We start from the raw sequence: 25,416 nt of genomic DNA, 5'->3' as shown, positions 1-25,416 counted from the left end.
TACGCTAGTATCAAAATCAAGACATTTTTATAATGAATATGTTTGGCTTCCTTTAATCGATAATTATAAGTTGAAAACAAGTAGCAAAATAGAAGTATCCATAAATAAACCATACTAATTAACTTCTTTCATTCTATTTCCAACTTAATTCAGTTTCTTTATCAGAATTGAAAAATAGAAAGTTATGATAAAACGAAAATTCAACCATAAAAGTTTAGATTATTATCCTTTTATAATTAGGTTTTAATTCTACATAGCCTCTTATTTTATTACTTTCTAGGTGAAGCATGTATGTCACTTTTTTTTTTTTTTTAATTTTAATAAATAATAAGGAGATATTTATAAGTAGAAGAAAAACAAATCGGTTCTTTCTCACATTCCTAATTCTCTACGCTTTAAGCTTGTGGTCTTACAGAAGCAATCAAAATCACCAAAGCCTAATCCCTAATCACAATTAATTAAGATCTCAATAATTGAGCATATAATAGTAATTAAACTCCAAATCTCCATTAAAAAAAAATAAAATAATAACCTCACCCTCCTCTCTCCTCTCTCCTCTCTTACCTTTCCCTTTTCTTGCTCACCATATTATCCTCACATGGCCAATCAGAAATCCTTTTAAAATACGGGTCGAATCTTCTAAACTATCCAAATACCACTAACGGATACTCTTTAATATTTAAGCTTCATATTCCGGCTTTGGATCCTAGGGTTTTCTTTTTTGTTTTCTTTTTCTCCAGCTTCGTCTGTAATGGCTCAACCAACAGGGAGGGGAAGAGTGGTAGGGGACTATTTAGTGGGCCGGCAAATCGGGTCGGGTTCCTTCTCGATTGTCTGGCATGCGAGGCATCGAGTTCATGGAACGGAAGTGGCGATAAAGGAGATCGTAACGAGTCGATTGAATAAGAAGTTGCAGGATAGTTTGATGTCAGAGATCTTTATCTTGAAGAGAATTAATCATCCTAATATTATTCGACTGCATGATATTATTGAGGTTCGTTTTTTTTTTAACAAATATTTCTGTTTAGTTTTCAGGAGTTGTTTGGATGCTGAGAAAGCAAAGGAAGAAGTAGAGAATTAATTAATTAAGAGTAGAACTTTGAGTCTATCTGTCTATTTTGTCTGTGTTAATCTCTATTTCGTTGAGACTTCTCGATTTAAAAGACCAAAAATTGAATTCAAATTTAAATTTGGTTTCTCTTTGATCTATAGCCATTAATACTATGTCAGAAGCATTTGTGTAACATTGGAAAACTTGCTAATTCGGCAGTGCTCTAGAAAAACTAAATTAAAAAGCTAATTTCATGTAAATGTTTGTGAAGCTCGCCAGGTCGGGGCTGTTTTTGTGTATATCTAAATCTTTTGTCTTCCTTCTGCAGCATTTAATGCTGTTACCCTTCATTCCATGGACTGCATGGAGTGGTTTAATGATTTTCATAGTTGCAATTTTGCTCTATCGATTGGTTAAGTTGAGGTCTTCTGAAAAATGTCACTCATATTATACTTTGATATGGAACCAAAGTTATTCTGAGATAATGCTGATGTACATGTCAGAAAATTTTTACTTCCGCTTGTTATTTGAGTAATCTTATAGCATATATCTTAATCATATCTTAATTTTGGTTTGGATGCATATCTTTAGGTTCCTGGAAAGATACATCTTGTATTGGAGTACTGCAAGGGGGGTGATCTTTCTATGTATGTTACACGCTATGGAAGTGTCCCTGAGGCAACTGCAAAGCATTTCATGCAACAGCTAGGTATGCAGCAAACCATTGGTGCTTTTCTTTATCCATTGAATTTCAGTCACTCAAGACTCCAGTAACCATCTTCTTGCAGCGGCGGGCCTCCTAGTTCTCCGTGACAATAATCTTATACATCGGGATCTAAAGCCTCAGGTTCAGTTTGTTCTGTTTAGTTCAAGTTCGAATTTTGATCTAACTTTTTCGCTACTTATGTTTATGAGTAAAAAAGCATGCCTACTAAAAATTTGTATTATTTTCTTTCTGTAATTGTAATCAAATAGGACTAAGATGTAAGGGATGTCTCCTATTTTCCCTCTTAATTGGGTTTGCTTTTGGATCAGTATTATTGAATTTGATGAAGTTCTATATGTTGGTAAATTTGCATTTAAAAGCAGGTTCATTTTGTTGAAAGACATTTATTTATATGTCAGTCTTGTCCATGCTGTAAGGTTTTCTTTGGATATTTTCTTTATAATGTTGCTTTTTGAACAGAATCTTCTTCTCTCAACAAATGACAGCAATGCAGTTTTAAAGATTGCAGACTTTGGATTTGCAAGGTAAACTATCACATTGATCCACCCACTTATAGGGTGTTTTTCTTATTCCCTTTCTCTCTTCCCCTTTATTTATTTATTTATTTATTATTAAGGAATCCCAGTGAGTAAAAAGTACACTTCCGTCTTTCTAGTCAAGGGCCTCATCCTTGGCTGTTTGATTTGGGTTTTGTGATGCGTTGCTAGCAATTCTTTTGGTTGTTAAGATTACATGTTGAGACTACCCATCTTCTTTAATAGTTTGTATTATGTGCTCAGCTGTAAATTGTTTGAGACTGGTTTCAATTCTCAAATTAAGAAATATAAGGTATTCTCTTAGGGCATAAGCACTTTGTATATTGCTGCTTGACACTGTGAAGAATGGAGACTGAAGCTTCTGGATATTCTTTGGAATTAATAGCTGAAAGAATTATGGCTGCAATGGTCCAGTATAATTGGTTTTTAATTGCTGATATTAGTCAAGGAAGTTCTTCATTATTATTTCTACTATATTTTTCTTGTTTGTCATAATGGAAATTTTTTGCATTTGCGACCCATTTGTGTATTTTGCAATTAGAATAAAGGTCATTTGTTTATATAGACCTTAATTATGGACAGAGGGAAAGAAGATGAAAAATATATACCTTCAGTACTAACTGTGCTATGCACATATGCTTTTCAAATGACTTTTTTCGCCCATATTCAATAGTTAGAACCTACAATTCTGTTTTGTCAGATCTCTGCAACCTAGGGGGCTTGCTGAAACATTATGTGGTTCACCTCTTTACATGGCTCCAGAGATAATGCAGCTGCAGAAGTATGATGCAAAGGTGATGGTTATTTCCCACACAAGACAAGATTCCTCTTGCTCGTCTGCTTCATGCCTGAAATTACTGCCTTCTAACTTGACCTTAATACGCAGGCAGATCTTTGGAGTGTTGGTGCTATTTTGTTTCAGCTTGTTACTGGGAAAACTCCATTCACTGGAAACAATCAAATACAAGTTAAATGAACTTTTAACTTTTTTGTTTGTCTCAAATTATCTCCTAGGGTTCTTGAATTGTTCTAACTTTAGGCTTGCAATTGATCACCTGAGTTGACCGGTGATTATTTTGGCGCCTTTGCAATTTCATTAATCTCTTTATAAACATAAATATATCTGGTGTTTGCAGTTACTCCAGAACATTTTGAAATCAACTGAGTTGCATTTCCCTGTGGAAAATGATTATTTGACAGCTGATTGCAAAGATTTATGTCAAAAATTGCTGCGACGTAACCCAGGTATTCCACAAATGTAGATTAAATTACAAACTTCCAATATACAATTGAATTGTTTGCTGACATATTAGAGACCAAAACAACCATTTTACTGTTAGACGATACTTTATTCTAGGATGATGAGGATTTCCAAATCTAGAGGTGTCTGAAAGAATAATTCCTAGAATTCAACCTCAATCTGAATTCTTTAGTTTGTAATTACCCATTCTTCTCCCTTTTCACTTACACTGATGTTATAATCACAAACGACTTCAACCAACTATTTGTTAAATGAGCTTACAAGAATCATTGTGATGTAAAGAAGTAGTCTCTTAGTGCTAGACCATGCAGATGATGCGAAGATAAAGCTTTAGCGTATGTGTTAAGACAATGAGCAAGGAGAGCCGTCAGAGTCTTGTTTATTCAGCAATGCTATCAATGTATTTTAGTGCTGAGCAAGTATTTATATTCTTGGCCTCATTCTCGCTGTTCTCTTTATCCTTGTATATGCAGTGGAACGTTTAACATTTGAAGAGTTCTTCAACCACCCATTTCTTTCTGAGGGCCAACCTGACAAATCTTTGAGGTAAATGAGGAAATTATTTTTTTATCATCTTTCTTTTATATGCATTATCCTAAGTTCCTTAATACTGAAACTTTGAGGTATATGCAGGAGTCAGAGATTTCCAAGAGCTGGTTTTCCTCTTTCTGAAAGCGGTGCTGTGAGGAATACTGAGGAAAGCTTTCAGGAGGACTGTCTTCCTTTCTTTCTAGATGATGATTCTAGTGGTCCCGATGGTAGCCCTTCCTTTGCGAAAAAGAGGTCCTCGATGAAATCTGCTTATGGATTTTCTGCTGATGCAAAAGATGCTAGAGAAGCAACATCTAGTCCTGTGAATAGAGTAGACTTTACATCCAAATACAGTGGTGCAAGACAAAAATTGGAAGATGCTAGTTTCAGGCTTGAAAGCTGCAAGGTGTCAAGTGAAACTCTGCATGAACCTCACAAATCCATGGATCAAAGATCTGTGAATACTCATTCAAGAGGTACCAGCAATCTCATGTTCCAATACTTTTATGATGTAGTTCCCAACTTATATTGCTAAGTGTACATTCTTTGCGCAATTTTCATCCTTGGAATAACATGTCTGGTTTAACTGTCACTCCTGCATTGTTTCCTCAGTTGCAGAGTCACTGGAGTTGATTGACCAAGATTATGTTCTTGTGTCTGGACCTCCCTTGGATGTGTCATCTTCTTCAGTTACTTCCAAGCCAAATCATATTCCATACAAATCTGAGAATCCTCCTCTAATTCCCTTTGTCAATAAAACTGCATCAACTGCCCCCATGCCAATCATTGGTCCCTCCAATGTCAAAATCTGTCATGCAGGAAGCTTGGACAGTCAGAGTTCTGCCCCTGGGACTTCTCAAGGATCCATGGATATTGGAGATGCTCTGGAACAACCGTCATCTCATTGCTTGACTAGGATAAAGTCATTACAGCATTGTGCATCTACAATTACAGAATTAGTGCAAGAAAAGGTTAGTTCATAATAAACCTGTTATCAGTGCGTTATGCAGAGTAGGGTGACAGCATACTTGGTCCAGTCTTTCCCTCTATTCTTCCCCATGCTTGCATGCTAAATATTTGCAATAGTATAATAGTATAAATGACACGACTCAATGCCACTCTCAATGTTGATTACTGTTGCTTCTGTAACATCTTGCTAGCTAGGATCTCTTAGTATTTTCCTTGCTATCACAAGGTTTATTGAGGTTATTTTGTATGATTCATTATCATGGTTTGTTGATAGATTGAGGCAGGTAGGCAACTGGAAGCATTCTCAATCCAGCTTGTGATTCTTGCAATTTGGAAGCAAGCGTTGCATATTTGCCACACCCAGGCTGCATCAGGTACAGAAGGAAGTCCAAGCCGAGAGGCAAGCAGATTGGGTGCCAGCAGGAAACATGAAACATCTGATACGGAAGAATGTAAGAATGTTGTCAGCCCAGAAGGGCCAGAGGATATATCCTCAGAGATAGAAAGGGAATTTCTCCGGGAAGTTGAGCATGCTGAGGAACTTGCCAAGGTTATTGAGCCTGGTAAGCCTTTGATAATGATTACTCACTCCCTGTATTAGTATTTGTTGTTCCAATTTGAAATTGCTCGCACAATAAGAAAGCAACTAAATGCATATGAAAATTATTGCTCATGAGAAAGGAAACAAAGTAAGCCACTTGAGATTTGGTTAATTTAAGGATTCTAAATTAGCATGTTGTCATCATGGTTGCAGGAAGTACAGAGATGCCTGATGCAATGGAGACAATATTTCAAGCCGCCCTTGCCTTGGGAAGACATGGAGGAGTGAGTCTTTTCTTCTCACCTTGATATTCATTCATCTAAGTTAGTGGGCATGAAGAATGGATCAAGCGAAGATCTTATATAATATAAAATGAAGTTATTACATAGTTGATGAATGTCATAAAAGATTTCTTGAATAAAGGTGATAAAAGGTTGAAGTAAAAAGCTTATCAGCTGAGATGCTTCCTGCATGTGTGTTTTGCAGGTTGATGAGCTCATGGGTGATATGGAAAGTGCAGCTTTATTTTATTCAAAGGCTGAGCGTTTATTGGTCTTCCTTCTAGTGGAAGCGCCATCTCTCATTCTGAATCCTCCATTTTCCCTTACAAACTCAGATCGGTATAGACTCCGAACTTACATCGACTTTCTTCGAAACAGGCAAGGTTACTCGAGATCACAGATGATGGCTCTTCTCAAGTGCAAGGATCAGCCATAGAGTTTTAACCATATTTATTACTCTATTTTTAACTCCTGTTGCTGATGATTTCCATTTTCATTGTGTAAAAAAAATATTTATTTGTACAGTTAATTCTTTTGAGTAACAGGGAATTAGGGTGTTAACATGGGTCAACTCAATTGTATCCTGTTTGAATGTTGTAATATTCTCCCATTTCTGCCGTTAGTGAATGATAATTTGGTTCAAGTTTTCATTCATTCTCCGCTTGGTTTGTTTTTAGCCTTTTCCCTCATTCTCTCATAGAACAGATGGAACCGGACTGGATTCGTGGGTTGAGCTGGGAATTAGCTGATATATCTTTTTGAAACTGTTTGAATTGTTTTTTTTTTCTTCTTCAAATTTAATGATTTTTTTTAAAAATAATTTATTTAAAATTGAATTGGTTGGTTGCGTCGGATTTTAATAAATATTGTTGATCTGAACGTGGAATCCTTTGTAATGTCAACAACAAAATCTCCCACCCAATTTTTAATATCAAAATCAGGGTCTTTTTTAATTATAAATATGTAAAATCTTTTTTATAACAAAACAAAAATATTCCAAAAACATAAAAGAGGATCATTTTTACTCCCAAATTTAATAAATGTGAGGTTGAAGAAAAATGGAAAAAGTTTGCAATTATCATGGACAGTGGCGATTTCATCCTTTCTGTTGGATTCTCCGTTTTCAAATCCGTCCCTCTTCCCTCATTTTATATCTTTAAATTTAGAATATTTAATCCGATTGAAGTGAGTAATAACCCTCAATAAAACAAATCCAATTTATAATGATGGGAAAATCCTCCCATTTTTGCAATGAAATAGAATTCTAAATTACACCAGTAGTTACTTAATTTTGGGGTAATTGACAAAACAATCACTTAAGTTTCATTTCGGTCACTCAACTTTAAAAAAACAACAAAACAGTCACTAACATTATTAAAAAGTGACAAATCAGTCACTTATTAACATTTTCCGTTACTCTCTTAATGGAACCACTAATGTGGCTAGTTAACTAGCTGATGTGGCTAGTTAACTTGCCACGTTGGAAACCCAATTAGCTCACATGGCAAATTGACATGGAATTTACCCAAAATTTACCTAAAATTAGGGCCTAGAATGGGAAAAAAAATTGGGAAAAAAATTTTGGCAGACGAAACTTGGAAAAGCTCTTAGTTACCATGAAGCTTGATTTTTTTCCATAGTAGTGAAAATTGAAAATCAACTGCGAAAATGTTGAGGCTGGCATCAAAATAGTTGCTTGGGCTAACATCAAGGGAGATCTCATCATAGCCCGTTCATCAGCATTGGTTTGGTCGGACCTCTTGCTTGTGGCAATGTTATGAAACTTCAATTCAAAATTGACGACAAAACAACAAAAATCATCAAAAACAAAAATACCAAATAGCAAGCATCCAAAATCAAACTAGCAAAAAAAAAGAAAAAGAATCCCAAATTGGCTTGCATCAAAAGATAGAGGTAAAAAAAAAGCCTAAAAAAAGAAGAGAATCAAAAGAGAAGAAACCCACACCCATTTCGAGTTTTGCGGGTTGGAGAACTCAAGCTACCAGTTTGATGATTCGAGTGGTCAAGTCATGGTTGGTCGAAGAAAAGTTGTGATGGTGATCAGACGGTGGACGGCAAAGATCTATTGAAGCATTGTTCGAAGCTTTAAGGTATTAATCTTGGGATTTTGAAGGTCTATTGGGAAATCTGAAGTGAGATTTGAGAAGACTCAAAGAAGAGCCATTTGGTGATGACGATTGGCCAAAGAAGGCAATGAACGACGGCAACTAGAGTTAAGAATAAAAAAGAAAAAGAGAGGAGAAGAAGACAAGAAAAAATGGATAGAGATTCAACAGATAGCAACAAACTGAGTGGTGACTCCATCTTGGAGGAACAAAACCATCGTTAGTTAGGGTATGTCCATTTCTTCTTCTTCTTCTTTTCTGCTGCCTAGCTAGGGCCATGAGGCTGTTTAAATGACAACTAACCCTCCGTTAAATGCCATGTCACTTTTTCGTTATGTCTGTAACGAAAAAGAGTTAAAATAACTGTTTTATTATTTTTCGAAAGTTAAGTAACTAAATTGAAACCAGAGTGACTGTTTTGTCAGCTACATCAAAATTGATTGAGTGACTGTTGGTGTAATTTACCTGAAATAGAATCATAAAACCAAATGCAACAAGTTGTGAAAATGGATAACCAATTAATTATAAATTAATATTAAAATCTTTCTTGTAAGAGGACTAATAGAGAGATTGTGATGTAAATAAATAGGTTGGTATAAATTATAGATTTTGTATCCATATAAAATGTTGTTATATATTATAAATTTTAGTAGTTGTTATAAAATAGATATGTTGTTATATATACACTATATAAATAGATTAATTTTTTACCAAGTTAATTTAGTTTATTAACATTAAAAGTAATTTTAAAATATTTTTATAGTCATTTAAAAATTAGAAATAGTTTGAATGTATTTAAGATTTTTTTATGTAAATACGAATTCAATGTATTTAACATATAGATTAAAAAAAAAATCTTTTTATCAATTTATTTTAAAATTCTTTTTTGATTTGTCAATTTTTGAAAAGGTTTAAGTTTTACTTAAAAATTAGAAAGAAAATAAGAAATGTTATAAAATAATCAAATAAAAGAATACTTAAAGTAAATAGATAATTTTCTCGTATCTTTTTTTCATTTACGAAAGAGTTTTATTTATAAGTAAATTGAAATTCAATGCAATACAATAAGTGAAGCTTATTTAAGTGCTTCATTAACACATTAAACAACTTGCATAATGAATGAGAGGTTTTACCTTATAAATGAGGGGGTTAGAATATGGACATTCACATTTATTTGTAACACTCCCCCCTTGGATGTCCACTAGAGAAAATTGTGCCTTATTAAAACCTTTATTAGGAAAAACCCTGTGGGATAAAAACCTAATGAAGGAAAAAGAGTACACAATCTCCTATTACAAGTTGCCTCGTTAAAAACTAACAAAACCTTGGTTAAAGGAAAAGAGTACAACGTGTTTTAGACTCCCTCTAATGGCAACATTACATTATATCTTTAAGTCGACGCATTCCAATCTTGTTTCGTAGTCTTTCAAATGTTGAAGTTGGCAATGCCTTGGTAAAAAGATCTGCTAAATTATCACTAGAACGAATTTGTTGAACTTCTATGTCACCTTTCTTCTCAAGATCACGAGTGAAGAATAATTTTGGTGAAATATGTTTCGTTCTGTCACCTTTGATATAACCACCCTTTAATTGAGCTATACATGCTGCATTATCTTCGTATAAGATAGTTGGCATATTTTCCTACAAAAACAAATTACATATCTTCTAGATATGTTGGGTTAATAACCTTAGCCAAGCACACTCTCGGCTTGCTTCATGCATGGCAATTATTTCAGCATGATTTCAAGAGGCAGCAACTAATGTCTGCTTTGTCGAACGCCATGATATGGCAGTACCACCACATATAAATAAATATCCCGTTTGAGATCGACCTTTATGTAGATCTGATAAATATCTAGCGTTGGCATAACCAACAAATAGGAATTTTGAATCATTTGAATAAAAGAACCCCATATCAATGGTCCCTCTGAGATATCTAAATACATGTTTAATTCCATTCCAATGTCTACGTGTTGAAGAAAAACTAAATTTTACTAACAAGTTTACAGCAAAAGCTATATCAGGTCTTGTGTTGTTTGCAAGATACATCAATGCTCCTATGACATTTAGACATGGTACTTTAGAACCAAGAAACTCTTCATCATTCTCGCAATGACGAAATTTATTCACATCTAACGATCGTACATCCATCGGGGTACTCAATGGATGTGCTTTATCCATATAAAATTTCTTTAAGATCTTTTCGTACAAGTTGGCTGATGGACGTGAAATCTATCTTTTAAATGCTCGATCTGCAGGCCAAGACAAAACTTTGTTTTTCCAAGATCTTTCATTTCAAATTCTTTCTTGAAATAATTTACTGCATTTTGAAGCTCTTCAGGAGTTCCAACAATATTTAGATCATCAACATAAATATCACAAACTTTGATTCAGACCTTTTTATAAAAACACATGGGCAGATTGGATCGTGTTTATAACATTCCTTTAACAAATATTAACTAAGACGATTGTACCACATACATCTAGATTGTTTTAATCCATATAAACTTTTCTTTAATCTGATTGAGCAATTTTCCCGGGAAACTCTATATCCTTCAGGGATTTTAAATCCTTATAGGATTTTCATATAAATTTCATTATCAAGTGTACCATACAAATAGGCTGTAACATCCATTAGATGCATGTCAAGTTTTTCACGTACTGGACTAATAAGGTATCTAAACGTGATTGCATCGAACACAGGAGAATATGTCTCTTCATAATCAATGCCGGGCCTTTATGAAAATCCTTGTGCTACAAGTCTTTCTCTATATGTTACAAATTCATTTTTCTCATTTCGTTTTCACACAAATATCCATTTATATCCTACCGGCTTTACATATTTAGATGTTTGGATTATAGGTCCAAAAACCTCACGTTTAGAAAGTGAATTTAATTCTGCTTGAATTATGTCTTTCCATTTTGGCTAATCTTTTCTATTTCTACATTCCTCAATAGATTTAGGCTCCGGATCCTCATTTTCTTTTGCTATTTCAATAGCAACATTATAAGAAAAATTGATGTCGACAACTATATTTTTTCGGTTCCATCTTTTTCTTGAAGTAACATAACTTATTGAGATTTCTTCGTTATCACCATTTTCAGGCACCTGAACCTCTTCTGGGGCTTTTTGATTTGTTATATGTTTGGCCTTTTCTTGGGCACTTGCCTCCACAATATTATCATCTTGAATAATTGCTCCTTTCCTTTTACAAGGTTTTTTATCTTTGAAATCGATTGGCCTTGTAACACCCCCTACCCATATCCATTACTGGAATAGGTACAAGGCATTACCGGAGTTTACTGAATATTTTCAGATAATTCTGAGTCATTTATTAATCATATTTTGAAAATAATCATAACGTCTCTCTATTGGGCCCTCAAAGCCCCAAACATACATTAAAAACCAACTGGAATTAAATCGGGATCATAAAAAATATTTCACAAAATCTTAAATTTTATTTTTATCTAAGTACTTACCATTTCAATGCTTCTTATAATTAAACATGTTACCATTCAATCAATAGCTTGACACTTGTCTAAGCGTCAAACAACATCATTGTTAGTATACTTGCACATATTTCATATAAATTCAACATTGATATACTTATTTTCTCGACATGTCACACTTGAGTTTAATAATTGTCTTTACTTACATAATTTTCTTGTATCAACATATCAAAGATAATCATATGTACATGTCATGAAACATATCATTCTCTTACCGTTTCTTCATAAGTATATATCAATCATTTCATTATATCAATATTTCATGCTCCATCATTTCCATATATTTTATGCATATTTATTCTGGTAAAGTTTATATCAAACTTAACATAAATTATATTCCATGTACTTATTCTTATTTCGTTTATCTATCTTCATAATTATTTCATACAACTATTTTGTACATATATTTCCATATGACCAGTTCTTGTAAACATTTCACACAACCATTTCATATAACCATTCGCCATCTGATACATATTACCTGAATATCAATTGTTTAATAGATGTCATCGCGTCTCCCATCCACAGTCTTATTTATCTTTGACATGATGCCATAGTGTCTTTCAACTATGGTCTTACTCATTTTCTGTCATGTTGCCATGGTATCTTTCAACCATGGTCTTATTCATTTCATGTCACGCTACCATGGTATCTTTCAACCATGGTCTTATTCATTTCCCATCATGTTGCCATGGTATCTTTCAAACATGTTCTTATTCATTTCATATCACGTTGCCATGGTATCTTTCAACCATAGTCTTACACCTTTCATATCAGGTTGCCATGGTATCTTTCAACCATGGTCTTACACATTTCATATCAGAGAACACACTCCCACGAACCTCATCCTTATAGTGGGATTACCAGTCCAGGATAAATCCCCTATAATATAAACTCATAGAGTATTGTCGGGATTACCAGTCCAGGCTAAATCCCCTACAACGACAATTACTCTAATGAGCTTAGATCTGAATTACCAGTCCAGGCTAAATTCAAACCCTGATTCGGATTACCCGTCTGGGCTAAATCCATTTACACGTATTCTTCGGGAGGGCTATATAAGGATAGGATCACTCGTCCAGGCTAGATCCTTTTTACCGTCAATTCCTTTTCAGAGATCCATCGAATTTTCCTTTCATTCAACCGAGATTTCTTCCCCTTTTTATCAAATAGGTTAATGTTTCATCAATTTTCATACAATGAACATTCAAATCATATTCATATCAAAAACATACATTTCAAGCATTTAAGAATATAATTCAAGTTATACGAACTTACCTAGCGAAATTGCAGAAATATCAAGATTCAGGGATATTTTGGTAATTTACCGTTTCCCCAATTTTCACCCTATCTTAAATTGACAGTTTCATTCAATTTATTAATTTAGATAATAAAACAATTCATTCCCTTCAATTTGGTCATTTTGACATTTTTACAAAATTGCCCCCTGAAGTTTTACTTTTATTCAATTTAGTCCTTAAGCCTAAAACATGCAAATTAGCCATGCTAGCTGAATATTCATATATATTTTCCTCCCCCTCATCTCCATTCCACATCCTTAATGTATATGAAACATTTGTAAGTAACATTATCTATAATCTTTATTATTTACTTTTATGAATATTCAAGCTGTCCATCTGTGTCATAGTCACTAAATTATTTATATCTGGAGATATAGAACTCCAAATTAATATATTATAATTTTACCTAAAACTAGACTCATATATGTTAGTACTATAAAATTTTCAGAATTTTTGGTTTAGTCAATAAGTACAGTTTATTCTTTAAAGTTACCCCTATTCTGCTATCTGATAGTTGTGACCCTTCTTCACTAAAAATTAATTATCTCCTCGTACAGAATTCTAATGACGTTCCCGTTTATTTCTATTGAAAATAGACTCATTAAAGATTCTAAAAATATAAATTTAAGCCCAAAAATATTTTTATCCAATTTTTTATTATTTTTCAAATTTAGAACAGGGGAACCCGAAATCATTCTGACCTTGTCTAACAAAATTTATTATATCTCATGATTTACAATTCCATTGCTTACATAATTTATTCTATAAGAAACTAGACTCAATAATATTTAATTTAATATTTTATTCATCCTATAATTCGATTTATACAATTTTTTGTGATTTTTCAAATTTAGACTACTACTGCTATTTAGAACTGTTTTAGTGCAAGATATTAATTACCATGTTTATAACACCCTTATTTTCTTTTTCTACACCATTTCTCATCACTTTCTCTTATTTTCTCTTCACTAACATGACAAGAACATAAGACCATATATAAGAAGACTCTAAATCAACATCAATTCCATGCTTTTTCAACAATATTAAACTTAAAAATATATTGAAATCTTGATGTTCTTACCTTTTCTTATTGACTTCAATCTTTAACTTGATTTTTCTCTCTCCTCCAACTTCTATTTCTTAAATCCAACTTGATATTCTTGCTTCCCATCATCTCTTTGCTATCTTTCTCTCTTGATGGCTATGGAAATTCTTTCAATTTTTAGGTGAAAATAATGAATTTTTGGTGGAAGGAATAAATTGTAAAGAAAGAAAACTTATTTTCTTCTTCTTCTCTTACGTTGGTTTGCATGGGAAAGGAAAGATGATGATAATTCATCTTTCCTTCCTTTTATACTAAATAAATAATAATATAATAATAAATATCTCATAAAAATATTAATAAAATAACATTTATCTAATTAATTAATTTAAAATATCATCAACATAATCATTACATTCTAGAATTCTCTCTCTTATTAATTGACCATTTTGCCCTTCATGATCTTTTAGAATTCCATCCTTGAGTCATCACTTAATTTGGTAAAATTGCATTTAGTCCCTTATAATTTTTCACCTATTCAATTTGGTCCTAATTCATCAAATTTTCTTGGTTTCTAGATCATTCCACCTTTAAAATATTTGCACCATTAGTCCTTCAAATTTTTTATATTTACACTTCAACCCCTTAAATTTTGAGTATTTACTTTTGTGCAACAAAACTTTTCTCATCTTTGCAATTTAGTCCTTTCTTGAATTAATATATCATAATATTCTTCCCAATATTGACATAACTCAAAATTTTCCTTTTTGTCACTTTATTTCCTTATTTTACTGTATCACGGATAATATTTTACTATAAAAATTTTTGAGGTATTACAAGCCTTCCACGCTTCAGGCGTGGATTACTTTCTTTTGCACTAACAATTTGCCCTATTGGGATGTCAATTCCTATTGGAGCATTTCCAGTTGGTATGTGAGATTTTGTAATTCTTTTTAGGTCAGTAAAAGAATCTAGCAGTTGATTGGCGATGTTTTGCAAATGTATGATCTTTTGAACTTCTTGTTCACATTGACTTGTGAGAGGATATAATTGAGATAATGATGATCCATTCCATGTAATTTCTTTTACCAGTTGTATTTTCTCTTCCCCTAATGTTGGGAATGTTGTTTCATCAAAATGACAATTAATAAATCGTGCAATAAATAAATCTCCAGTTAATGGTTCAACATATTTAATTATATAAGGAGATTCATAACCAACATACATTCCCAACCTCCTTTGAGGACCCATCATTCTGCGTTGTGGTGGAGCAATTGGAACATATACTGCACATTCAAAAATTCTAAGATGGGAAATATTTGGCTCTTGACCAAAAGCCAATTGTAATGGGGAGTACTTATTATAACTTGTTGGCCTTAAACGCACAAGTGCTGCTGCATGCAAAATAGCATGTCCCTAAGCTGTAATAGAGAGTTTTGTTCTCATAAGCAATGGTCGAGATATTAGTTGGAGGTGTTTGATAAATGATTCAGCTAAACCATTTTGTGTGTGAACATGAGCTACAGGATGTTCAACTTTTATCCCAATTGACATACAATAACCATTAAAAGCTTGGGATGTAAACTCACCAGCATTATCAAGATGAATAGTTTTGATTGCATAATCTGAAAATTATGCTCTTAATCGAATTATTTGAGCGAGTAGTCTCGCAAATGCCAGGTTGCGAGTCAATAATAAAGACATATGTGACCACCTACTAGATTCATCTATTAATGCCATAAAATATCTGAATGGTCCATATGGTGGATGAATGGGCCCACATATATCACCTTGAATACGTTCCAGAAATGCGGGAGATTCAATCCCAACTTTAGCTGGTGATGGTCTAATAATCAATTTTCCTTGAGAACAAGTGACACAAGATAAATCCTTGAATTCAAGAATCTTTTGGTTCTTTAATGGGTGTCCAATTGAATTCTCGATGATTCTTCGCATCATAATAGATCCGGGATGGCCTAATCGATCATGCCAAATAGTAAAAGTATGTGGTTCTACAAACTTCTGGTTTGTAGTAACATATGACTCAATTGCACTAATATGTGTATAATATAAACTTGATGAAAAAGTAGGTAGCCTTTCCAAAACATATTTCTTTCCACATTCAACATTTGTAATATATAGATATTCAATATTTTTCTCATTCATAGTCTCAATATGATATCCATTAAGACGAATATCTTTAAAACTCAATAAATTTCTTTGAGACTTTGTGGAATATAAAGCATCATCAATGACAAATTTTGTACCTTTAGGTAATAATAAATAGCTCTTCTAGAGCCTTCAATAAGATTTGAACTATCCGATATTGTATTAACATGGGTATTACTCATTGTCAAATGAGAAAAATATTTTTTATCTTTGAGTATCGTATGTATTGTAGCACTATCTGCAAGACACATGTCTCCATTGATTTTAGGCCCATCGAAATTTTGTTGAATATTCATATTCTTCATAAAAATAAATGAAATATAATATGAGAAACATTGTAAGTATTTATTAAATATATAAATTATTCTTTATGCAAGAAAATAAAACATACTTAAAACAACATAAAAATGTCAAAATAAAATCAAATTTTCTAATGATTCTCAAAGAAATCTGCCATAACTAGGTGAGTTATATTATTAAGGTCATTAAATTTATCACCCTCGTAGGCATGGTCAATTTTTGTATTAAAGTGAATAACTTTATCTTTTGCCTATTTTGCCTCCATTTCATCATTTTGGGATATAAAATTTGTCTCCATATGCTTTCCCTTCTTTTTAATGGATGCTTGATAAAGTTTCACTAAATGCTTAGACGTATGACAGGTACATGACCAATGCCCTTTCATACCACATCGGTAGCATATATTCTCAACAATCTTTGAAGGATTATTTTGACCACTTTTTTTTCTTTTATTGTTATTCTTTTTTTTTGGTGGTTAGAAGTATCATTGTAATAACCACCATGATAACGATTACTAAAACGTCCTCGACCACGTCCCCCACTACGTTGACGACCACGGTCGCGACCTCTATATTTTCTATTTTCATAATTATTGTGTACTGCTACATTCACTTCAGGGAATGGTGCAGAATTAGTGGGATGAATTCCATGATTTTTCATTAATAGCTCATTATTTTGTTCAGCCACCAAAAAGCATGAAATTAATTCAGAATACTTTTTAAAATCTTTTTCACAGTATTGCTGCTGCAGGAGCATATTAGTAGCATGAAAGGTTGAAAATGTTTTCTCTAACAAGTCCTCATCAGTTATGTTTTCTCCACATAATTTTAGTTAAGAACTAATTTTGAAAAGTTCTGAATTGTATTCACTTACAGTCTTAAAATCTTGCAACCGTAAGTGCATCCAATCATAACAAGCTTTAGGGAGTATCACTGTTTTCTGATGGTCAAATCGTTCTTTCAAATTTTTCCAAAACTCAAGAGGGTCTTTCACAGTGAGATATTCCACTTTTAATCCTTCATGTAGATGATGACGGATGAAAATCATTGATTTTTCCTTGTATTGATTAGATGCTTCTTTATCTGCTAATATAGTATTTCCTAGACCTTTAGCATTTAGGTGAATTTTAGCATCTAACACCCATGACAAATAATTCTTGCCTGAGATGTCTAAGGCCGCAAATTCAAGTTTGGCAAGATTTGACATTATAATCACTTGAATGAAAATAATAAAAAAATATTATTAAAATAATCTGCATTCTTAATCGTAAAATAATTCAATTATATATACCAAATTTGCTAAATAATAATATGTATGACGAATATTGGCATAAAGAGGTATAGTCATAATAATAACTTAACACAAATTACATTAATTAGAATTTCTTTTAATAAAAAAATGTCTATATAATTATCATTATTAGATTTTAGTTGTAAAATAAATGTGAAAATGTTGCCTAAAGCAAATATTTTATCTAGAGAAAAAAAATAAAAGAATTATGAAAATACATAAACCGTATATAGTTTAATGGGAGTTATACGAACAAATTATATAAAGTCAAAATGACGTGAACTTCACTATGAACTCGTAGAAACTCGTGCTGATAACGTGTTATGAAATAATAACAAAAAAGAATACTTAAAGTAAACATATAATTTTCTCGTATCTCTTTTCATTTACGAAAGAGTTCTATTTATAAGTAAATTAAAATTCAATGCAATACAATAAATGAAGCTTATTTAAGTGCTTCTTAAACACATTAAACAACTTGCATAATGAATGTGAGGTTTTACCTTATAAATGAAGGGTTTAGAATATGAAAATTCACATTTATTTGTATATATTAAAAAATCCTTAAAATTTAAGGAGAAATTAATATTACTATTTTACATTTAAATAATGATTTAAGATTACTTTATACAAATTTAGTAGTAAAAGTGGAAGAGTCAAAATTGATTTTTTGGGTCAAAATTAAATTGTTTATTTTATGATAGTAAAAATGTAACTTCATTATTTTAATAGTCCATATCTTTATAATTTTAAAGGATAAATCAAATTTTTATCATTATAGGGGCCAAAGTATAATTTTATCGTTACTAATTTAAAATTTTATAAATTATAAATGACCTAAATAAAAAATTTCATTTTAGAGGGCTGAAATCCTCGACAATTGCTCTTGTATGATATTATTAATTAAAATGTTTAAGTGCTATTAAGGAAATTTAATATTATAATTGAAGACTATTGTTATACAATAATATGATTTTTACATTATAATGGTTTTAAAAAATTAATACAATTAATTAAGATGCATAGAGAAAAAAGAAATCAAAAGAGAAGTTACATTAATAGTTAAAAGTTTTTATTTTATTTTATTTTATTTAGAACATTTGAAGATTCAATTTTTCGATTAGATTCTGAAATATTTTGAAAAACTTATCTTTCACTTGAACATTTTCAATATAGTAAATAAATTGATAAAACAAATCACACAAAGTAAAAAGAAATATTAAAAATAAAAAGTAATAAAAATTAATAGAAAATTTTAAAGGAAAAACCAAACCTTGTTTTGTTTATAGTAGTTTCTCATTCCATTGCCAATCTGAATATAATTATTTATAGATAATATAAACATTGTATTCAAGGGTAAAGCCAGAAAAAATTTTAAAGTGTTGAAATTAAATTGTAATTTTACGATAGTAAAAATACAATTTCATCATTTTAATAGCCTCTATCTTTATAATTTTTAAAGGATTAAATCAAAATTTTATCATTTTAAAGGGAAAAAGTACATTTTATCTTTATTAATTTCAAATTTTAAAAATTTCAAAGGGCCTAAATGAAAAATTTTCCATTTTAAGGGTCGAGCCCTCTGATTTTTCCCCTGATTGCATTTAATATTGTTATTTTCATTTATTTTATTGTAAATTTTCCACTCTTTCCACGCATTGTATGGAAAAAATCTAGATTTAATTTCCAGATATAATTATTTGATTTAATTATTTTAAATATTAATGGAAATAAAAATAGAGTTATTGTACAATTAAATATGAAATTCAATACTTTAATTTATGCTCATAATTTTTATAAAATATTAAGATCGACTAATATATCGTCTATCTAGTTCAACTGGGGAGATATCTTATCTTGGGCATTAGAGCAGATGACTCCCAAAAGATAGAGACATGAATGTGACTGATTGGACTGACAGTACATCGGACTGGACCTAAGAAGAATAAATCCTAAATCCGTTTATGGATTTATTCACTTGTGACGTTCATAGTGTGGCATATCTAAATTCTGAGTGGATGATGACTCATACACTTTGATGTACGTGAAAGCCCGAGTTTGAATAAATAAGGAACCAGAAGTAGTGCGTTGGGTGTACAAATTCTGCAGTATGTAGCGCCATTCACAACAATGGAATTCATAGTACGAGACATGGGTAATGATATCCTCTCATTGGCATTACATAGTTGATGAAAAATAAATATGGTCATAGGCCTTTTGTTTTTGTGATGAATGATTTAATTACTATTTAATAGTAATTGAATTTTTATGAAGGAAGATGTAGTGGTTACCATGAGATAAAATAGAATCATATTGGAAGAACGAATTTTATCTTAAAGAGATTAAGGACATCCTATGAGGGTAACACACTTATGATAAGGTCATTTGACGAGCACTGAGTAGTTGCTTTTGTAATGGTATGCCGTTGGGGAGAGCTTAGTCATGATACTATAGTGGACTAGCTTCATGACTAAATGTGTTTATAATTAATAGTTGAAAAACTAGAACTTAATTATAAATAATTTGAGCCCCAATCACACATGTCCAATCTGTCCCTCCACTAGCTCGTTGAAATTAGAGATAAATTGCGAGTTTGAATAGAAATGAACAGGCATTACCTGTTACATTAGCATTACATTCCACAATTCAACGCATACAAACTTACTGTTTTCTGTACACTTTTATTGCACATTTATATTTCTAACACAACATCATCACTATCATTCGGCATATTTAATATGCCCATAACTAATATATTCACAAGAGAAATCACAATATATATCACATGTCATATTATCACAACTTAATACTCAATCCACATCACACAATCACATACTTTGCAAATTAAACAAAGGGTATAAGAAAGCTTACACTCAGAACTTTAGGATAGGGGTTTAGGCTACTCCTAAGCTCCCAGTTAACACTATGAATCGTTTCTACTAGCAGCGATTCCAAACACTCATCGTTCACACTTTTGCCTAATTGCCAAAAGCTTAAACTAGCTTTTCCTTACCTTTCGCCTTGCTCATAGAAGCCTCAAACGGTTCTGATGCTTCACACCTAATAACTACACAATATACACAATCAATTAGTAGCCATAGCACACCTTAAATAAACAAAAACACAGGTCTAAGACTAGTCCCTCTTGGAATTGAAATTTTCGACTAACAAACTTGAAACTCAAATATATTAATCTTTACTCATTCCCATTGCTTATAATCAATTCCAATCATCTAATTAAACCTTCAAACTACTCTAAACTACACAGATTCATGGTTCTAAAATTTCAACATACAATAGCCATTTTTCATGAAAACCTATTAAAACCTTAAATTCTCTTAATGAGACTTTAGGGAAAGTTTAAAAACGTTCTAATCTCATCAAAACGAGTTGAAAAACACTTTGAAACATTGATTTCATACAAAATCCCAAATTTCACCATTAATGACCTAAATTTTGGCATTTATTCAAAACTCTTGATTCAATAGATAAAAACTCAATCTAAAAGGCTAGATATAATTAAAAAATAATAGGAAAATGAAACATTACCTTCGTTGAAGGAGAATCAAACATTTGATTGAGAACACAAAAAAACTCACGTGAAGAAAAATCAATGGATTTAATAGTGTTTTTGGTGTCTTTCTTTGAATTGAAAGGGATTTTTATATTTAAAGGATAATTGAAAACAAGATATTGGAGTAATAGAAAAAAAAATTGAAGGATGAAATTTTAGGATTTTATTCTCTAATGGACGACATAAAGAAAAGGGATGAAGGGGTTTCTTTCCTTTCTTCTTCTTTTTTTGTTCATTCATATCAAAAGTAGGTTTAAAAGGGAGAAAATGGGCTGATTTTAAAACTTGGTTTGTTTGCTTTAAAACCACTCTTAATTTAACTCTTTTTACAAAACATTCTTCTTTTCAAAATTGAAGTTCTTTCCTACCTTATTTTCAAAAATTAATTTAATTTCAAAAAACCATAATCGAAAACAATTTCGGGTTACCATAATTCAAAATTTTCGAACCTATTCCAAGCCAAAATTCCTAATTTACCTTTGAAACTTCTAGACCCAATTTCGGGGTGTGACAATTTTTCCCCTCTAAAAAGAATTTCCTCAAAATTTACCTACTGACACGTCTCTTGCTTAATTACAAAATATGATATTTCTACTTTTAAACCAACCATCACACTTTCACTGTGCAACTCTGATTCCTATCATCTGTAACTTCCTATGGCTTTTCTTGAAGATCCTATTCACTACCACAAATTATTTTACGGTAACTTCTCTAACAATTTCCTCTATTCACTACAACACTCTCGTCTAAAGAAGTCATAACCATTGTTCCTAATTTAATAGTCTCTATTGGGATTCTCCATTTATTAGCTAATACACTCAGAACATACGAATACATTCTCACTCACATTGACATGTCTATGGGACATATTGAATCTAATCTAACATACACAAATAAAACCAAAGGTGTAAGTGGCGGGAAAATGATCTAAGTCACGTTCCTGTAATAAAACTTTAGAATTAAAGCAATGTGTTCTTTTTTTTGCCTCAATTTCAGACAAATTCATGCAATTCAAATAAAGACATCTCAAATAATTCAAGTATTCAGAGAAATTTAGACACATGAGTTTCGCAACCCTAGCCCATACATCACTAACTTAGGTCCAAGTGTTAGATATACTAAGCTCTGATACCACCAAATATAACACCCTATACTCGACCCGATCACCGAGCCCAATTAACAGGATGTTACATCACCATCACAACATCATATACTACACAACGTCTCATTAGCATGCTAACATCAACAAAATTTGAACATTCATAGAGAATCCAAGTGGAGAATACCCTAGGGGAGGTTAAAATTCATTAAACATACATTAAACGATCATATCATGAAATAGAAGCATGCTTAAGGACTATTTAACAAAAAATTCCAAAAGGTTATGTATGCATCGATACTAGCTCAATGGTATCGATATTTCTCATAGACGATATCGATACCGTTTAGAAAATTAATACCAAATCAACATTCTGTTTTCTTGCAAAATTTAAATCTAGCAAACTATCGATACAAGTAAAAAAGTATCAGTTTTTTTACCTCGAGTATCGATACTCAAGAAATGGTAGCGATGCCAAATTAAGTTACTGACTTCTTGCACATTCGAAATATCATGAAGGTATCGATACTAAATACACGATTATCGAAACCTCTACACGAAACAACAAAAATAACACCAAAATAGAGCATTTAACACAACCATACCTATATCAATTCAACATGCATCTTAACTCCGAAGTTCGACATAAAAATACCTAAAATTACAACTCAAGCATCGTCAATGATTTAAGATAAGAAATACTAATAAACTAATGCCACATCTATAAATTTAGAGAGTAAAAAATCCAAAAAATCATCCAAAACATAATGGAAATATTCATGCAACAAATCTACCACGCTGCCTTATTCCCATAGTTCAAATAATGATAATAATAACACCTACTCAAATACTAGCCTAGCTTGGATCACTCCCTTGGAAACTTTCCGCACCACTCACATCCTATTGGCATTTTAATCATATACTAGCTAACTCATTAAGCTACTAGGCTTTGTTTTATTAATCCAGGTTATTAGAAGATTTCGTTTCAACTTAATTCAGTTTCAGTTCAGATTTCCATGACTTATGTCACTATAAAAGAATTCAGTAACAGTTTCATGGCTTATGCCATTATAATAGGGTTTAACAAAAATCTCAACTTACTTTATATGTCATTATCCATTTTAGTATTAAGTTCAGTTTCAGTGACGAATTTCTTATGGCATTCGCCATTATAACATGAATCAATAATGGTCTTATTTCTTATATTCAATTTTTAAATAAGTCCTTAATAGTGAAATGACATTTTCATTCATATAATAGTTTTCATTTAATTATTTTAATACTTTTTATACTTATCTTTCTTAGTTTTACCTTGTATAAACATTTTTCACCATAAAGTAGGAATTTTCATTTTGACATATGTTTTTCCATATTGGCCTTATCCAATCTTTTCAGATTCAACATGGTTCATACATGTCTACCAATACTTCCATGGCTGTAACACCCTATATCTGGCCTGGTCGCCAAGCTTGAATATCAGGATCCCACACCGCCGTCTCACATTATACAAATACAAAATGACTCATTATTAATGGAACATCCTCTATTTTAACATTTGCATAAGTTTTAAGTCAAACAAATTGTTAGATGTCTTTACAAATTGTTACACATACTTTAATTAAGTATTTACTAACACTTGAGCATGCATTAGAACAACTTGGCAAAATTTCCAAGTGGCATTGTAAAGAACATTTACATTACGAGAAAGACAACTTACGTCAGTATATAATCTAAATGAGTTCGTAATCTCGTAAAAGAATCAAAGTGAGTATTTGATTCAAATACTAAGAAGGATTATTATGTCGTTTACAACTCCAATTGGAGAGACGACTAGTCTTGGCTATCAGAGCAGATGACTCAATGAGTAGAGATATAGATGTATTTATTGGTGGAATGGTACATTGGACTAGACCTAAGATGAATTAATTCTAAATCCGTTTGTGAATTAATTCACTTGTGATGTTCATGGTGTGATTTACCTAAATCTTAAATTAGTCACTGACCATACGTATGCAATTCATATGCTTTGATATAAGTGGAGGCTTATGCTCTAAAGATGATCGAGCAGGTAGCCGGTATGTTGGGTACATAACTTGTGTATGTCATGACTTTACTAGCAACAGTAGAATTCATAGCTCAATTAAAGATTTAATGATATCCTCTCATTGGCATTGTATGGATTGATAAATATGGAACGTGACCACTGGTTGCTTTTCTCGAACGAGCAATTTATCATAGTCATTTATTGATAGTGATCATATCAATCATTAAGAAGACACAATGGTGTCAATGAGATAAAATAAGATTGTATTAAGTGAACAAATTTAACTCAAAGGAATCAAGGATATCATATGAGGGTAACACATACATAATGAGGTCATTGGACAAAATAGTTGGATGAATTGCTTTCATAAAAAGTATACAATAAGAAGTTTTCAATCATGGTACTTCTTGTGGATCGACTTCATGATTAAGTAATTGTGAATTATCGGAACGATACTTCTGGACATAATTGTAATCACTAGAGCCTAACTGTATATGCCCGATTGGTCTCTCTGCTAGCTCAACAAAAGCTCGACCGGACTGCATTTGAATCAAAAGAAAATTCTATGACTTTGAAAATAATGTAATTGAGTCGATTTATTTGATGTGGAGTTAATTTAGGTGGTTGTGAGAATTGTTCAACTAGAGAATTTGATTAAAGAATTTTTTGAAAAATGAATTTAGAAAATCTAAGTGATTTTTAGAAAAATTAATTTTGATCGAGTAAAATTAAATTAATCAAATTAATTAAAATTAATATGATATTTTGAAAGTTAATTTTCAAGTTAGGCAATTGGTCAAATGGGTAATTGAACTTGAAAATTGGACCTGAGATCGTAAATTAGGCTAAGATGCCCAAAATTGAGACCAAAACCCAAAAATTGGTTAAATCAGGTCCAGTATGTGAAACTGGGCCGACGGTCCAATTGGTGGCTAGATCGGACCAGTCAAGTCGTCATTGACTGGATCGAATCGGCTCGGGGTTTCGTAAGGGTGTCGCACCTGCTATCAAATACAGAGAAAACAAGAAAAAATACTTAGCAGAATTTTTAACTGTTATCAAAT

The 25,416-nt window shown here is 31.9% G+C and overlaps 1 protein-coding gene across 1 annotated transcript; it reads left to right on the top strand.

Moving 5' to 3' along the window:
- Window positions 1-410: 410 nt before the first annotated feature.
- On the top strand, window positions 411-6,551 carry LOC108460919 (serine/threonine-protein kinase ATG1c-like). The gene is made up of 13 exons (XM_017760624.2): window positions 411-994; window positions 1,643-1,760; window positions 1,840-1,898; window positions 2,238-2,302; window positions 3,015-3,108; window positions 3,201-3,281; window positions 3,451-3,559; window positions 4,049-4,121; window positions 4,209-4,582; window positions 4,719-5,077; window positions 5,350-5,638; window positions 5,830-5,900; window positions 6,103-6,551. Exons 1-13 carry the CDS (start codon window positions 752-754, stop codon window positions 6,331-6,333), a joined length of 2,166 nt encoding a protein of 721 aa, XP_017616113.1. The 5' UTR covers window positions 411-751; the 3' UTR covers window positions 6,334-6,551.
- Window positions 6,552-25,416: the final 18,865 nt, after the last annotated feature.

This window comes from Gossypium arboreum, chromosome 4, assembly GCF_025698485.1.
Source record: "Gossypium arboreum isolate Shixiya-1 chromosome 4, ASM2569848v2, whole genome shotgun sequence".
NCBI lineage: Eukaryota > Viridiplantae > Streptophyta > Magnoliopsida > Malvales > Malvaceae > Gossypium > Gossypium arboreum.
This window is presented reverse-complemented; position numbering and strand designations above follow the sequence as displayed.

Excerpts from the sequence above, each read along its gene's own strand:
- LOC108460919 (XM_017760624.2), top strand. The coding sequence starts at position 752 with ATGGCTCAACCAACAGGGAGGGGAAGAGTGGTAGGGGACTATTTAGTG. Across the intron at positions 995-1,642 it reads GACTGCATGATATTATTGAG|GTTCCTGGAAAGATACATCT; the intron begins GTTCGTTTTTTT and ends GCATATCTTTAG. Across the intron at positions 3,109-3,200 it reads TGCAGAAGTATGATGCAAAG|GCAGATCTTTGGAGTGTTGG; the intron begins GTGATGGTTATT and ends CTTAATACGCAG.